The sequence below is a fragment of the Salvelinus fontinalis genome, chromosome 30 (assembly GCF_029448725.1).
Source record: "Salvelinus fontinalis isolate EN_2023a chromosome 30, ASM2944872v1, whole genome shotgun sequence".
Classification (NCBI taxonomy): Eukaryota; Metazoa; Chordata; class Actinopteri; order Salmoniformes; family Salmonidae; genus Salvelinus; species Salvelinus fontinalis.
The window spans coordinates 32,059,149-32,074,467 of NC_074694.1; the positions used below are offsets into that span (position 1 = coordinate 32,059,149).

Genomic DNA, 15,319 nt, shown 5'->3' on the forward strand with positions numbered 1-15,319 from the left:
CTGCGTGGTCCCATGGTGTTCATACTTGCGTACTATTGTTTGTACAGATGAACGTGGTACCTTCAGGCGTTTGGAAATTGCTCCAAAGGTTGAACCAGACTTGTGGAGGTCTACATTTTTTTCGGAGGTCTTGGCTGATTTCTTTTGATTTCCCCATGATATCAAGCAAAGAGGCACTGAGTTTGAAGGTAGGCCTTGAAATACATACACAGGTACACCTCCAATTGACTCAAATTATGTCAGTTAGCCTATCAGAAGCTTCAAAAGCCATGACATCATTTTCTGAAATTTTCCAAGCTGTTTAAAGGCACAGTCAACTTAATGTATGTAAACTTCTGACCCACTGGAATTGCGATACAGTGAATTGTAAGTGAAAAAATCTGTCTGTAAACAATTGTTGGAAAAATTACTTGTGTCATGCAGAAAGTAGATGTCCTAACCGACTTGCCAAAACTATAGTTTACCAGAAATTTGTGGAGTGGATGAAAAACGAGTTTTAATGACTCCAACCTAAATTTATGTAAACTTCCGACTTCAACTGTACATGACGACTACCAAAAATACACACATACCAGTTTTATTACACTAAATTATGCAAATGAACCTATAGACCGATACGCATGCCGATCAATTGTATTAACATTGACTGGTATTTCCATCAATGAATAAAACACATCATTTTGCAATGGGATTGTTTTTTCTCCCAGTCAATTTGGCCGCCAACGATTTGATTTATCTTCTTTTTTTTTGTTACCAAAAGCTGGCAATTACCGGTTAACGGAAAACATGGTATGCATGTGTGTGTGTGTGTGTGTGTGTGTCTCACCCGGGGAGCCAGACACATCCTTTCTACTGCTGTTCACGTCCTCCATACTCCTCGAGGATAAATCTGCCTCCGACACTGATTTGGATTCTTCGCCCTACACACACAAACACACATGTACACACACAAACATACGCGAACGCAAACACACACACATGTACACACGCGCAAACACACACACACAAACATATGCACTCACACACACACACACACACACACACACACACACACACACACACACACACACACACACACACACACACACACACAAATAGAAGTCAGAATATGGTTATTCTGTCAAAGGGCATTAAAAGAGTCGGGAAGTGGAGGGTGATAGCCTATAGGGAAGTAAGGCGGAAAAGGAGGAAGCTGCCACTAGACACTGATCTAACATCAGTTTTGCCTTCATCCCCCTAGTGCGTATCTTTAGTATTTGGGAAGGGTGAGCTGATTCTAGATCAGTGTCTAAGGGCAACTTCTCTCCTTAGCCAGGCAGGCTGGTGAGGGTATGGTCTCCCTGCCCTCAGAGTTCACAGGTCAATATGTCAATAGGTCAGAGAAGGAGGGAGAAACATCCATGGAGGGCGGCTCTGTCAAAACACTGTGTTAGCTAACATGCAGGGGTAGTAGTTAACATGTCTTAGACCACACTGAAATGTACACACTCACACATATATACACTCACACATATACACACACACACGCATCGCACATAAAAATCGAATAACATTTTATTTGTGACGTGCTTCGTAAACAACAGGTGTAGACTAACTGCGAAATGCTTACTTACGGGAATTTCCCAACAATGCAGAAATGAAAAATATAAAAATAATAGAAATATAATAACACAAGGAATGAGTAACCTAGCTATATACTGTACACGGGGCACCAGTACTGAGTCGATATGCAGGAGTACGAAGTCATTGAGGTATATATGTACATATGGGTAGGGGTAAAGTGACAAGGAAAAAGAATAGATAATAAATAGTAACAGCAGCTAATTTGATGAGTCAAAAAATGTGATGCAAAAAGGGTCAATACAGATAGTCCAGGTAGCTATTGGTTAACTATTTAAATAACTATTTAGCAGTTTTATGGCTTGAGGGAAGAAGATGTTCAGGGTCCTGCTGGTTCCAGACTTGGTGCATTGGTACAGCATGCCGTGCGGTAGCAGAGAGAACAGTCTATGACTTTGGTGGATGGAGTCTTGGGCAAATTTTAGGACCTTCCTCTGACACCGTCTAGTATAGAGGTCCTGAATAGCAGGGACCTCAGCTCCAGTGATATACCGGGCTGTACGCACTACCCTCTCTAGCGCTTTGCCATTGGATGCCAAGCAGTGATGCAGCCAATCAAGATGCTCTCAATGATGCAGCTGTATACATTTTTGAGGATCTGAGGGCCCATGACAAATTTGTTCAGCCTCCTCAGGGGGAAGAGGCGCTTTCGTGCCTTCTTCACGACTGTGTTGGTGTGTGTGGACCAGGACCTTGAAGCTCTCGACCCGCTCCACTACAGCCCCGTCGGTGTGGATGGCGGCGTGCCTTGGCCCTCCGTTTCCTGTAGTCCACTATCAGCTCTTTTGTCTCGCTGACGTTGAGGGAGAGGTTGTTGTCCTGGCACCACACTGCCAGGTCTCTGACCTTCTCCCTATAGACTGTCTCATCATTGTCGGTGATCAGGCCTACCACCGGTGTGGTCAGGCCTACCATCGTCAGCTAACTTAATGATGGTGTTGGAGTCGTGCGTGGCCACGCAGTCATAGGTGAACAATCATAGGTGAACAGGGAGTACAGGAGGGGACTAAGCACGCACCCTTGAGGGGCCCCCATGTTGAGGGACAGCGTGGCGGATGTGTTGTTGCCTACCCTCACCCCCTGGGGGCAGTCCACGATCCAGTTGCAAACGGAGTGATGAGCTTGGAGGGCTCTATGATGTTGAACGCTGAGCTGTAGTCAATGAACAACACTCTCATGTTGGTGTTCCTCTTACCTAGGTCTAAGCACATACACACAGACACCGACAAACACACACTCAGACAACATCACAAGGACCGCCCATTGGATCAAATTCAATCTCCAAATTGACTGTCCAAATTGTATATCTCACAACTCATATCTGGTATCTAGGGCACCAGCAGCAATACAGATGATGCCATAATATTAGTGATATTATAGTGACATATTGTCTGTTTCAAACTGTTTCCTCTGAAGAAGTGGAGCGGTACAGAGACTGTACACGAAGAGGGCGATCACTCTGTGAAGATAAACAGTGCTATTTATACCAGTCAAGGATGGGTATGTCTGGTTCTCCCCATGCCCATCTAGGCCCCGTAAACACATGCATTCCACAGAGCTTCAGTGTGGTCTGATACACACACACACACACACAAACGGGAGAGACACACACACAGGCGCGCACAGAGACACACACACAGGCGCGCACAGAGACACACACGCAGGCGCGCACAGAGACACACAGGCAGGCGCGCACACACACACACACACACACACACACACACACACACACACACACACACACACACACACACACACACACACACACACACACACACACACACACACACACACACACACACACACACACACACACACACCCTTCAGTGTGGTCTAATACAAAATACAAATCATCCACCCAGTGAGAGTTTGTCAGAGTGGCAGAACTGTTTGTTCCCTGTTTTGTTCCATCTTCGTCCTTTGTCTTTCTCTCTCTATATATTACATGCACGATCCCGACCTGCAATATTCTATGCACTTTTTTGTATTTCTCTCTCTCTCCACCTTTCTCTTTTCTCTCTCCCTTTTTATGTCTCTCTCCATCTCTATATCTCTATGACCAGTATCCAGTCTAAAGCAGGTACATTCATTACAGTTGTTATTAAGATATGCACGGTGAGTGAATAAACTGAGTATGGAAGTGCCTAAAGAACCCAAATCTCCATTTCGCTCATCAAATGACTTTCTTCATCTCTAGGTGTGTGTGTGTGTGTGTGTGTGTGTGTGTGTGTGTGTGTGTGTGTGTGTGTGTGTGTGTGTGTGTGTGTGTGTGTGTGTGTGTGTGTGTGTGTGTGTGTGTGTGTGTGTGTGTGTGTGTGTGTGTGTGTGTGTGTGCGTATGCGTGTGTTTATGCGGGTGTGTATGCGTGTGTGTGTATGCGTGTGTGTGTATGCGTGTGTGTGCGTGCGTCCGTGTGTATGTGTGTGTGTATGCTTGCATCCGCGCATGTGCATGTGTGTGCGTGCGGATGCACGCGTGTGAGTGTGTCAACCTTGCATGTGTGTGTGTGTGTGTGCGTGTGTGTACCTGTCAGACCTTATTTCCAGACTGTCTAGGAGAGAGAGTCGGTAATGAACTAGCCAGCCAATCAGCCTTAGGCCTACACTTGCGAATGGCCGCAAAACTAATCATTTCTCCACTTGTGATTTCCATCCTCATCTGCCTGGGGATTTTCCAGCTAAACCCCTAAACCTCTGACTCAGAGAGAGGATAGGATTTATAATAACAGGGTGAAAACAGTGCTGACCATTCAGACAAAGGATAGATAGAGGATCTAGCTGCAATGTCTCCCATTGGTTTTAAAGGAGCGGGTTAATGCTTGTTGTTTAACTGTTCATTCCACTGAGGAAGGTCTTCGGCGGGATCTGAGTGACAGGTGAATAAGAGAATAGGTTATGTACAGTAGAAACCAATGGGAGCATTGCGTCATCTACTAAAAACACACCATAAAGTCATCACAGAATGAATCCACAGCACACACAGCTAAAAACCACTACAGGGAAACAGTGAACGAGGTCTCAGATACAACAAACACAGCAGCTCAGAAGTTAACACAGATTCTATCAATTGGTCTTAACGGACTTGCCTAGTTAAATAAAGGTTCAATTAAAAAAACTGCCTCAGTGAACAACAAACATAAAACAGCTGTGATTGGACAAGCTCAGCGGAGCCTCAGCACAAGGCATTGTGGGTATCCAGACTCCACACTTCCCGTCCCCATTTGCAATTGAGTAGGCCAGAGAGGAAGGGAAGGGTGGAGAGGGGTAGGGTGAAAGGCTACTTGGTGGTTTGGGCTGGTAAACTTCTTTCAAGTCATGGTGGGCACACAAAGCATTGTGGGTACCCAGTCACCCCCCACCCCTCGTCCTTGATGGAGTGAGGGATGGGGAGGAAGGGCAGGTATAGCTTATTTTCTCTTGCGTGACGGAGTTAGGCACTCAGTGCCTGGGTGTGTGTGGTACTCTGCATATTTGTGTATGAGATATTCATTGTGTGTGTGGTACTCACGGCGGGCCCAGCACTAGGCCAGGGGCCCATCTGAGTCTCCTGGACCCCTGAGACCACTGTAGAGAGAGGGACAGCCCAGTAGGGCCTGTATGGAAGGGGCCCTAGACAGGGCTGCCTATGTGGGTGTAGCCAGGACCACAGCCGGGGCCTTGCTCGGTACCATGTCCATGACCAAGGGACCAACCTGACTCCCATATCTCCTTTCTGGGGCAGAGGAACGAGGTTGAACCGTAAGGTGACTGTCTGACACATAGTGTTTAACCGTTAGGTGACCACTTGAGATACAGTGTAAGGTTCAACCCTAAACTGCCTATCCTTAATCTAACAAGCCAATTTACCTGGGCCAGAGTGAGAGTTGCGCCTCATTTCAGATGACTGGTCACTAATGGGTCTCAGGCCTTATTGTTTAGAGCTGGTTGCTGCCTCTGTATTGTTCTGAGTTGGCAGTGAGTCTGATACTCTGAGTGCTTGCAGCCCAGGCCCAAGTGTTAAATATGACTGTTTGAATCAGATTAAGCTCTGCTCTGCTTCTGCTCTGCTCGGCTATTGATCTGTCTCTCACAGGAGTAGCCGTATTTATGGGCTAATAGTCATTCTGCTGCTGATAATCATTCTGCTGTTCACAGCCTTTAAAACCACCAGCTGGACACATTAAAACTCTGGACTTTTACGGATGAGCACAAGTCCGGAACAGAACGCACAAATCTACAAACGGATGAATGAACGAATGAACGCATGAATAATAGATGTATTGAATTGACCGAGCTAAGTTGTGGCCCTTTGGTTGATTTGATCATCCATCTTGATCATTTGAACAATGCAGTTCACATACTGTAGGCAACTAGGGGTTGCAGCGCTCTTCCAGCCCTTATCAATAGCTGCTCCAAGGGTGGCATTTTATTTGAAAACAACAAAGTCAGACGATGGAACAAGGAGCGGGAACAGTATTCCATGGGGAGTAGTACAGCAGCACGGAAATAGAAGACGGGCATAAAATGGCTTGTTTACAAATAGGCAGGCCAATTTAGGCAGACGCTAGGGAGAGGGCGAGAGGGAGGGAGGGAGGGATGGGCTAGAGCAGGCATGTTGATAATAAGACCTGATAGAAAATAATAGACAGGTTCTCAAAAGAGAATCTCAATTAAGCCACTCTAAAGGTGTGAACGGAGAAATGTGTGAGTGTGCTTTGGAGCGGGGAGTGTGTATGTGGGAGTGTTGATGGAACTTCACTTGACAAGGCCTCTAATAGTCTCTAGTAGTGTCTCCAGACACAGCTGCTTCTCTGGCCACAGGTGCAGATGTGACAACCAGGTTTTCGATTGGCTGCCTGCATGACTCGAGACTGTGTTAGCCCAATGCGCTAAGGCCTTAGCTTTGGCTCTGGGTGCTAACACAAGTCGTCATGTTCACCGAACCACCTCCATTACACATAAACAGATACAAATACAGGAACTGCACAGGGCAGGGAGGCACGTCCACACAGTGACAGGGTTAACTATTACAGACCAAACAGAGCAGACTCTTCTCAAACTCCCACTCCCAGGGTTAGCTATATCCTCTTTACTGGCCTTCGTAAAATGTTGTCCCGTTGGTTCTAACTGACTGAACTGAAGCTTCTCCTCAGTCTTAACCCACATCCTCTCTCCTCTAGCCAGATAAAACAGAGAGACTTAACACAGAGCGCTCTTTAGGGACGCTTCTACTGTAGCGCTGTAGCTTTAGCCTGCCTACTCTTGGCAGGTTTCTAGTGGGCTTGTTTGTTTGCACCCCGAGGCTAAAGGAAGGAACCAGTGGACCTGAAGAGAGAGAGATGTCTGAGAGGACTCTGCTTTCCAACAGAAAAACAAGCAACTACCGAACAACCGGCTGATACTACAGTTAAGACGGTAAACACACACACACACACTGAACACACACACTGTCAACCTGGTTAGTCTCAACAGCCGTGGCATCGTGCAGAGGGGTGGTGGAGGGTAGAGAGACAGGGGGAGCCTGAGTGGGAGAGAGAGAGAGGGAGGGTGAGAGAGAGGGAGGAGGTGGGAGCACATTGCAGTACAGTACATACCCCTGACCCTGTAGGCAGTTGAATAACGCTCAACTGGACATGCAAGTCCTCTGTCGTGGGCACTTCCTAAAGTGGAAGTGTGTGATGTTTTACCGCAGAAAGAGAGGGAAGCAGAGAGGGATAGAGAGAGAGAGAAGGGAAAGGGTGAGAGAGAGGGACATAGAGAGATATAAAGAGAGAGAGAGAACGAACGAGTAAAAGAGCGAGAGAAAGGTAGGAAAATAAGAAAGGAGAGGCATCGCAGCAGCAAACAAAGCAGAAAGAGAATTAGGTTGATCAGGTAGATATATAATGTATATATTCTGCTACATGCTAAAGAGACACAGACACAGTAGAGAAGAGAAATCCCATCAGTATACTCTGTATACACTGTAGCGACGCTCAAACTCCAATCATAGCAGAATGCAGTTGAGTAGCAATAACACACAGGAAAACTGAGCTCAGCTCAATGCCATAGCATATGTTCTTGTGTGCAATTATACACATTTTAGCCATGAGTTATACAGTAAGTCATTCAGTCACTTATGAGTCATAAGTGGAGGGTACACAGCACAGCACAGCACACTGTAACAGAGCCTACAGCTGTGAAGCTAACAGAGCCCCCCCCCCCCCCCATGTCATCATGTCCAGCCATTTGTGGGGACAGGGAGCGACGAGGCGTGTGTATATGTGTGTACGTGTGTCTGTGTATGTGTGTGTGTGTACCAGGACATGGCTCCAGAACATAACATCTCTCATCCCAACTCACGTCATTCACCCGATCGTTACCTAGCAACCCTGACGCACTGCAAAGTTCGGCCAACTAAAAATAAACTCTGTGTTTGCAGAAAAGGATGTAAGAAAAAAGAAAGTGAATGAATTTAAGCAAACAGCTTTGGAATGAACTGAGAAAAGGAGAGGAAGACAGGGAGAGGAGGAGAGGAAGAGAAGGAGAGGAAGCGAAGAGGTGGGGAAGTCGATGCTAATGCTGCAGCTTAACAGTTTTGGACATCAGGCCTCGGGATTGGGGAGACAGTGTGTGTTAGTGTGTGTGTTGTAATGTGGAGTCTACACTGGTGAGATGATAATACATATCATCCTAGATCTGTTCCAGGTTTCTGTTTAGGCCAGATTCCAATTTGCTCCTATTTTTTGGTTGATTCTTTCCAGTGTGTCAAATAGTTCTCTTTTTGTGTTCTCGTCATTTGGTTGAGTCTAAATGTGTTTCTGTCCTGGGACTCTGTAGGGTCTGTTTGTGTTTGTGAACAAAGCCTCAGAACATGCCCTGCATGCATTGTTTGGGGTTTTACTTGTACACAAGGTATATTTTTGCAGAATTCTGAATGCAGTCTCAATTTGGTGTTTGACACATTTTGTGAATTCTTGGTTGGTGAGTGGACCCCAGACCTCACAACCATAGAGGGTTATGGGTTCGACAACTGATTGAAGTATTTTTAGCCAGATCCTAATTGGGATGTTGAGTTTATGTTCCTTTTGATGGCATAGAAGGCCCTTCTTGCCTTGTCTCGTATATCGTTCACAGCCTTGTGGAAGTTATCTGTGGTGTTGATGTTTAGGCCGAGGTAGGTGTAATTCTTTGTGTGCTCTAGGACAATAGTGTCTACATATAATTTGTATGTGTTGTCTTGGCAACTGGATCTTTTTTTGAACATCATTATTTTTGTCTTAGTGAGATTCACTGTCAGGGCCCAAGTCTGACATAATCTGTGCAGAAGATCTAGGTGCTCCTGTATGCCCTCCTTGGTTGGGGACAGAAGCACCAGATCATCTGGAAACAGTAAACATTTGATTTCTTAGTCCAGTAGGGTGAGGCTGGGTGCTACAGACTGTACTAGTGCCCTCACCAATGCATTGATATATATGTTGAAGAGGGTGGGGCTCAAGCTGCTGAAGAGGGTGGGGCTCCCTGTCTCACCCCACGGCCCTGAGGAAAGAAATCTGTGTGTTTATTGCCAATTTTTACCACACTCTTGTGGTTTGTGTACATGGATTTTATAATGTTGTATGTTTTTCCCCAACACCACTTTCCATCCATTTGTATAGCAGGCCCTCATGCCGAATTGAGTCAAAAGCATGAGAAGACTTTGCTTTTGCTTTGTTTTGTTTGTTTATCAATACGGGTGTGCAGGGTGAATACGTGGTCTATCATACGGTATTTTGGTAAGAAGCCAATTTGACATGTACTCAGGACATTATTTTCACTGAGGACATGTTGGAGTGCTGTTGATGATAATGCAGAGGATTTTTTCAGAGATTGCTGCTGACGCATATTCTACGGTAATTATCAGGCCTTTGTCCCAAATATTAGGGAAGATGCCAGAGCTGAGGTTAATGTTGAAGAGTTTAAGAATAGCCAATGTGTGGTATATATATTTTATCATTTTGTTTAGTATACCATCAACACCACAGGCTTTTTTTGGTTGGAGGGTTTGTATTTAGTCCTGTAGCTCACACAAGGTAACTGGATAATTCAGTGGGTTCTGGTACTCTTTAATAGCTGATTTAAAGATTCTAAGCTTTTGCTTTTTTTTTCTATGGCCGAAAAGGTTGGAGAAGTGGTTTCTCCATACATCTCCATTTTGGATAGGTAACTCTCGTGTGGTTGTTTGTGTAGTCTGTTCCCAGAAGTGATTTGATTCTATGAATTCTTCAATCACAATGAGCTGTTTTCTGCCATGCTGTTCCTTCTTTTTTCTTAGTGTATTTCTGTATTGTGTCAGTGTTTCACCATAGTGAAGGCGTAAGCTAAGGTTTTCTGGTTCTCTGTGTTTTTGGTTGGTTTCTAAATTTCTTTCTTAGGTTTTTTCAACAACAAAAAAATTGAAATAATTTTGCAGAGAGAAGCTAGTGTGGATGGAGAGTCTTCCACTTTGGAAGATAAAGAATTTTATGAATATGAGGATCATGTCTCTGTCAATTCAGAGTCTGACAGTGAGTTGGAAGAAGAGGATGAGATTGACCCTCAGCCAGCCCCAGGACCAGCCTGTCAGCAGCTAGCCCCAGGACCAGCCCGTCAGCAACCAGCTGAGCAGCCTGCATGAGGAGCTCATAAGCAGCCTGCATGAGGAGAAATATGGATGTCATTTTTTGGGGAAATGTTCTTGCCCAAGGAATGAGCCACCCCGCATGGCTGCCAATGTGATAAGGATGCAACGAGGGCTGACGCGGATGGTGGTTACTCATGTGCAGGACATAAAGTCTTCTTTTAAACTGTTCATCCCAGACACCATCCAGAAAATCATTCTGGACTGCACTAATTTGGAGGGAAGGCGTGTTTTTGGAAAGAGATGGAAGGAGATGGACCAAACTCATTTACATGCATACTTTGGGGTTCTTATCCTTGCTGGTGTTTTCCGATCCAATGGGGAATCCACAGAATCCCTGTGGGATATAGAATCTGGCAGAGAACTTTTCTGTGCAACAATGTCTCTGGAAAACTTCCACATTATCTCCAGGATTATCTGCTTCGATAACCGAGACACCAGACCAGCTCGTTGGCAGAGAGACAAGCTAGCTGCAATCAGGTCAGTGTGGGACAAGTGGATAGACCGCCTTCCCCTCTTTTACAACCCTGGGCCAAACATTACTGTTGATGAGCAACTTATGGAATTTAGGGGCTGCTGCTCCTTCAGACACTACATACCGTCTAAACCCGCAAAATATGGAATCAAGATCTGGGCTGCCTGTGATGCTGCTTCATTATTTGTGTGGAACTTGCAAGTGTATACGGGGAAGACAGATGGAGGAGCACCTGAGAAGAACCAAGGGATGCGGGTTGTCCTGGATGTGACACGGGGACTCCGTGGCAACAACATCATATGCAATAACTTTTTTATTTTGCAAAAGCTGGGACAGGACGATGGTAGGAACAGTACAAAAAAAACAAGCCAGAGCTCACACGTCAGCTGTTGAATACAGGCCTATCATTACCTCTCAGTTTGTGTTCACGGCCGACACGTCCCTCGTCTCCTACGTGCCAAAGAAAGGCAAAAATGTGGTACTCATAAGTACGCTGCATAGGGATGGGAGAATCTGTGGCCAAGAACATCAAAAAACAGAAATCATAATGGATTGCAATGCCACAAAAGGAGAGGTGGACAATTTAGACAAGCTGGTGACTGGCTACAGCTGCAAAAGAAGAACCCTACGCAGGCCACTTGTGATATTCTTCAACATCTTGGACATCTCGGAGTACAACGGGTTTGTCATCTGGATGCCGTTGAACCCAGATTGGAACAGAGGGAAGCTCCAGGAGACAACTCTTTCTCGAAGAGCTGGGCAAGGCATTGGTTAGACCTCAAATCCAGAGGAGGCAACATATCCCAAGGACCCCAGCTTCTGCAGCCATCATGAGGAGGGTTCAGGAGGAGGATGCTGGTGCCCCATCCGCCTGACCCACAGAACCAAAACTTCTATACCAGAAGTAAGTGTGAGTGATGTTGTTGCATGTGTGTGTGTCCGACTCTCCTACCTTGGCCTGCTGTAACTATATACAGATGAAGTCGGAAGTTTACATACACCTTAACCAAATACATATAAACTCAGTTGTTCACAATTCCTGACATTTAGTCCTAGTAAAAATTCCCTGTCTTAGGTCAGTTAGGATCACCACTTTATTTTAAGAATGTGAAATGTCAGAATAAGAGTAGAGAGGACTATTTATTTAAGCTTTTATTTCTTTCATCACATTCCCAGTGGGTCAGAAGTTTACATACAGTCAATTAGTATTTGGCAGCATTGCCATTAAATTGATTAACTTGAGTCAACCATTTCGGGTAGCCTTCCACAAGCTTCCCACAATACGTTGGGTTAATTTTGGCCCATTCCTCCTGACAGAGCTGGTGTAACTGAGTCAGGTTTGTAGGCCTCCTAGCTCGCACACGCTTATTCAGTTCTGCCCACAAACTTTCAATAGGATTGAGGTCAGGGCTTAGTGATGGCCACTCCAATACCTTGACTTTGTTGTCCTTAAGCCATTTTGCCACAACTTTGGAAGTATGCTTGGGGTCATTGTCCATTTGGGAGACCCATTTGTGACCAAGCTTAAACTTCCTGACTGGTGTCTTGAGATGTTGCCTCCATATATCCACATACTTTTCCTGCCTAATGATGCCATCTATTTTGTGAAGTGCACCAGTCCCTCCTGCAGCAAAGCACCCCCACAACATGATGCTGCCACCCCCGTGCTTCACGGTTGGGATGGTGTTCTTCGGCTTGCAAGCCTCCCCCTTTTTCCTCCAAACATAACGATGGTCATTATGAAAAAGCAGTTATATTTTTGTTTCATCAGACCAGAGGACATTTCTCCAAAAAGTACGATCTTAGTCCCCATGTGCAGTTGAAAACCTTTTTTTATGGCGGTTTTGGAGCAGTGGCTTCTTCCTTACTGAGCGGTCTTTCAGGTTATGTCGATATAGGACTTGTTTTACTGTGGCTACAGATACTTTTGTACCTGTTTCCTCTAGCATCTTCACAAGGTCCTTTGCTGTTGTTCTGGGATTGATTTGCACTTTTTGCAACAACGTATGTTCATCTCTACGAGACAGAACACGTCTCCCTCCTGAGCGTTATGATGGCTGCGTGGTCCCATGGTGTTTATACTTGCATACTATTGTTTGTACATATGAACGTGGTACTTTCAGGCGTTTGGAAATTGCTCCCAAGGATGAACCAGACTTGTGGAGGTCTACAATTGTTTTTCTGAGGTCTTGGCTGATTTCTTTTGATTTTCCCATGATGTCAAGCAAGAGGTCCTGAGTTTGAAGGTAGGCCCTGAAATACATCCACAGGTGCACCTCCAATTGACTCAAATGATGTTAATTAGCCTATCAGAAGCTTCGAGCTTCAGCTTCAAAATCATTTTCTGGAATTTTCCAAGCTGTTTAAAGGCACAGTCAACTTAGTGTATATAAACTTCTGACCCACTGGAATTGTGATACAGTGAATTATAAGTTAAATAACCTGTCTGTAAACAATTGTTGGAAAAGTGACTTGTGTCATGCACCAAGTAGATGTCCTAACCGACTTGCCAAAACTATAGTTTGTTAACAAGAAACGTGTGGAGTGGTTGAAAAACGAGTTTTAATGACTCCAACCTAAGTGTATGCAAACTTCTGACTTCAACTGTATGTGAGTGAGTGAGATGTTAGTAAAATTCCTGAACTAAGTGTTTTTATCATTCTAGATTGCAGCCGGTAGCAACAAGTAGAAGCACTACGATGTGTGTGGACCCAAGAAGGACATGAATACACAGTACACATGCATCAAGTGCAAGAAATACATTTGCAACACACACACAGTAAAACTATGTCCTTCATGTGGTGTGTCGACCAGCCTTAATTTGTGTCCAATGGGGCTTATTTGTCATTTCCATAAAATACTGTGTGTAAATATGTCCTTCCAATGTGTTCAGTTCAAAGCAATACACATCAATAGAGATGAAAACCTTGTTTCACTTATATTTGTTCAAGATAAACATGATTTATTCCACCTATGTCTTGATTTTTGTTCACAAACAAAAAGCGCTTTTATTGATAAATGTGATCTAGCGGAGGTAAATGGCAAATATTCACCATGTATGCTGTCAATATTGCTTGTAATTGATATAAGTCAACATCTAAGTATTAAGTATTTTTACGTAAGTTGTTATGGCTGTATTGTTTTAAAAACCCAATAATGTTGTGGGTCCATCAGACCCTCGAACATTGGGTGAATAACAAAAACATAAACATAAACACCACACAAGGGTTAAAAACAAGACTTGCATAGCATAAAAAGGCATGGTAACTTTTCCTGCTACCTATTGTACTCCATAAATGATTCAGCTAATGGCTGTGTTTATTCCATAGCCACAGTCGCTTCTCTCTGGCTATGAAGAATATCTTCCTAGCGGATGCATTCCTAACTGAGCTGCATGATGCCAGATAAAGTAGATGTTGAACATAAATAACTGTGCTATTCTGGACACAATGACTACTAGATAACAGACCTAGAAACCAGACTGTTGTAACGACTAATAACTAGAAAGCGGATCAATTCATCTGTTTTTTTAAATATGAGTCCGTCTGCTCGTCTATCAAGTCTATCCTTATCTCCTCCCCTCTCCTTTTCTCCTCTACGCTGTGCTACCTTCTTTCAAAGAGCACAAGACATCAAAGCACAGGTGCTGTCACAATTCCCAAGAAAGAAAGAGAGAGATAACGAGAGAGGGACAGAGAGAGATGAATGAGCAAAAGAATCAGACGGAATGTTCAATTAAAAAAAAGCAGAGGCCAAACAAGAATGATTTAGTTCTTTGACTCTCTTTGTCGAGACAACCGTTAAAGTCGATGTCTAGCAGGGCTGCTCTGAATACATTCTTATAGCAGAGATGAAACCTATGCTATCTAACTCTCAACAAAAACATACATTCATCCTTACTCTCTGTCCTTTCTCTGTCTCTCTATCTCTCTCTGTTTTCCTACGTCTCGCTCTCTTTCCCTCTCTCAGTATCCCTCTCTCTCTCTCGCCCTCGCGTTCAGAGAAGAATCATGGCTATGTGGAGAGAGAGAGATTTGTATTGTGTTTTATGAGTGGAGAGTAGAAGGGCGGAATAACAAAAAGGAGGAATGTAAAAGGGGATCAGATAGGAGAAGAATGTGATTGTGATGCAGGCATATTGTCCTGATGATGGTTGACATCACTTTAAGTCAAATGTGAATATCGTTAAATATGACAACTGTAATTTTGAGAAAAGAGAGAGGGATGGAGGGATGGATGGATGGAGAAAGGGTATGGCCTGTCTGCTGAAGAGAATGTGTAAGAAAGGGGAGGAGGAGAGAACGGGAGGACATCTTTTGGAGTAGAAAGAGTGACACAATTAGAGAATAAAAAACAGATGTAGGGTGAGTGTCAAGGTGGAGGAATAAAATATTTAAGATAATGTATATGAATACATTGACCCAGATGAATGGGCCAAGCCCTCAGCCCACGTCTGTGTTTCCATCTCGTTATGTGCCTGTGTGGGTTATTTTGTTTACTTAGTTTACCTCAGTCTGAAAGCCTTCGACCAAGATGGCCACCAGCAGGTTGAAGAGGACGTAGTTCCCAAAGGTCATGAGGGCGATGAAGTAGAGAGCAGCCACAGGA

At 44.5% G+C, this 15,319-nt stretch overlaps 1 protein-coding gene across 12 annotated transcripts in view; it reads right to left on the reverse strand.

Moving 5' to 3' along the window:
• cacna1g (calcium channel, voltage-dependent, T type, alpha 1G subunit) overlaps positions 1–15,319 on the reverse strand; it is a 298,872-nt gene that overhangs the window by 89,286 nt on the left and 194,267 nt on the right. For 11 of the 12 annotated variants that reach the window (XM_055890508.1, XM_055890498.1, XM_055890501.1 and 8 more), the window contains 3 exons: positions 15,220–15,319; positions 7,193–7,258; positions 827–920 (listed from right to left, as the gene is read on the reverse strand). The exon at positions 15,220–15,319 is cut by the window's right edge and continues 56 nt beyond it. In XM_055890508.1, coding sequence (XP_055746483.1) covers positions 827–920; positions 7,193–7,258; positions 15,220–15,319 — 260 coding nt within the window. The remainder of the gene's footprint in view (positions 1–826; positions 921–7,192; positions 7,259–15,219) is intronic. The other variant, XM_055890502.1, reaches the window with a different exon arrangement.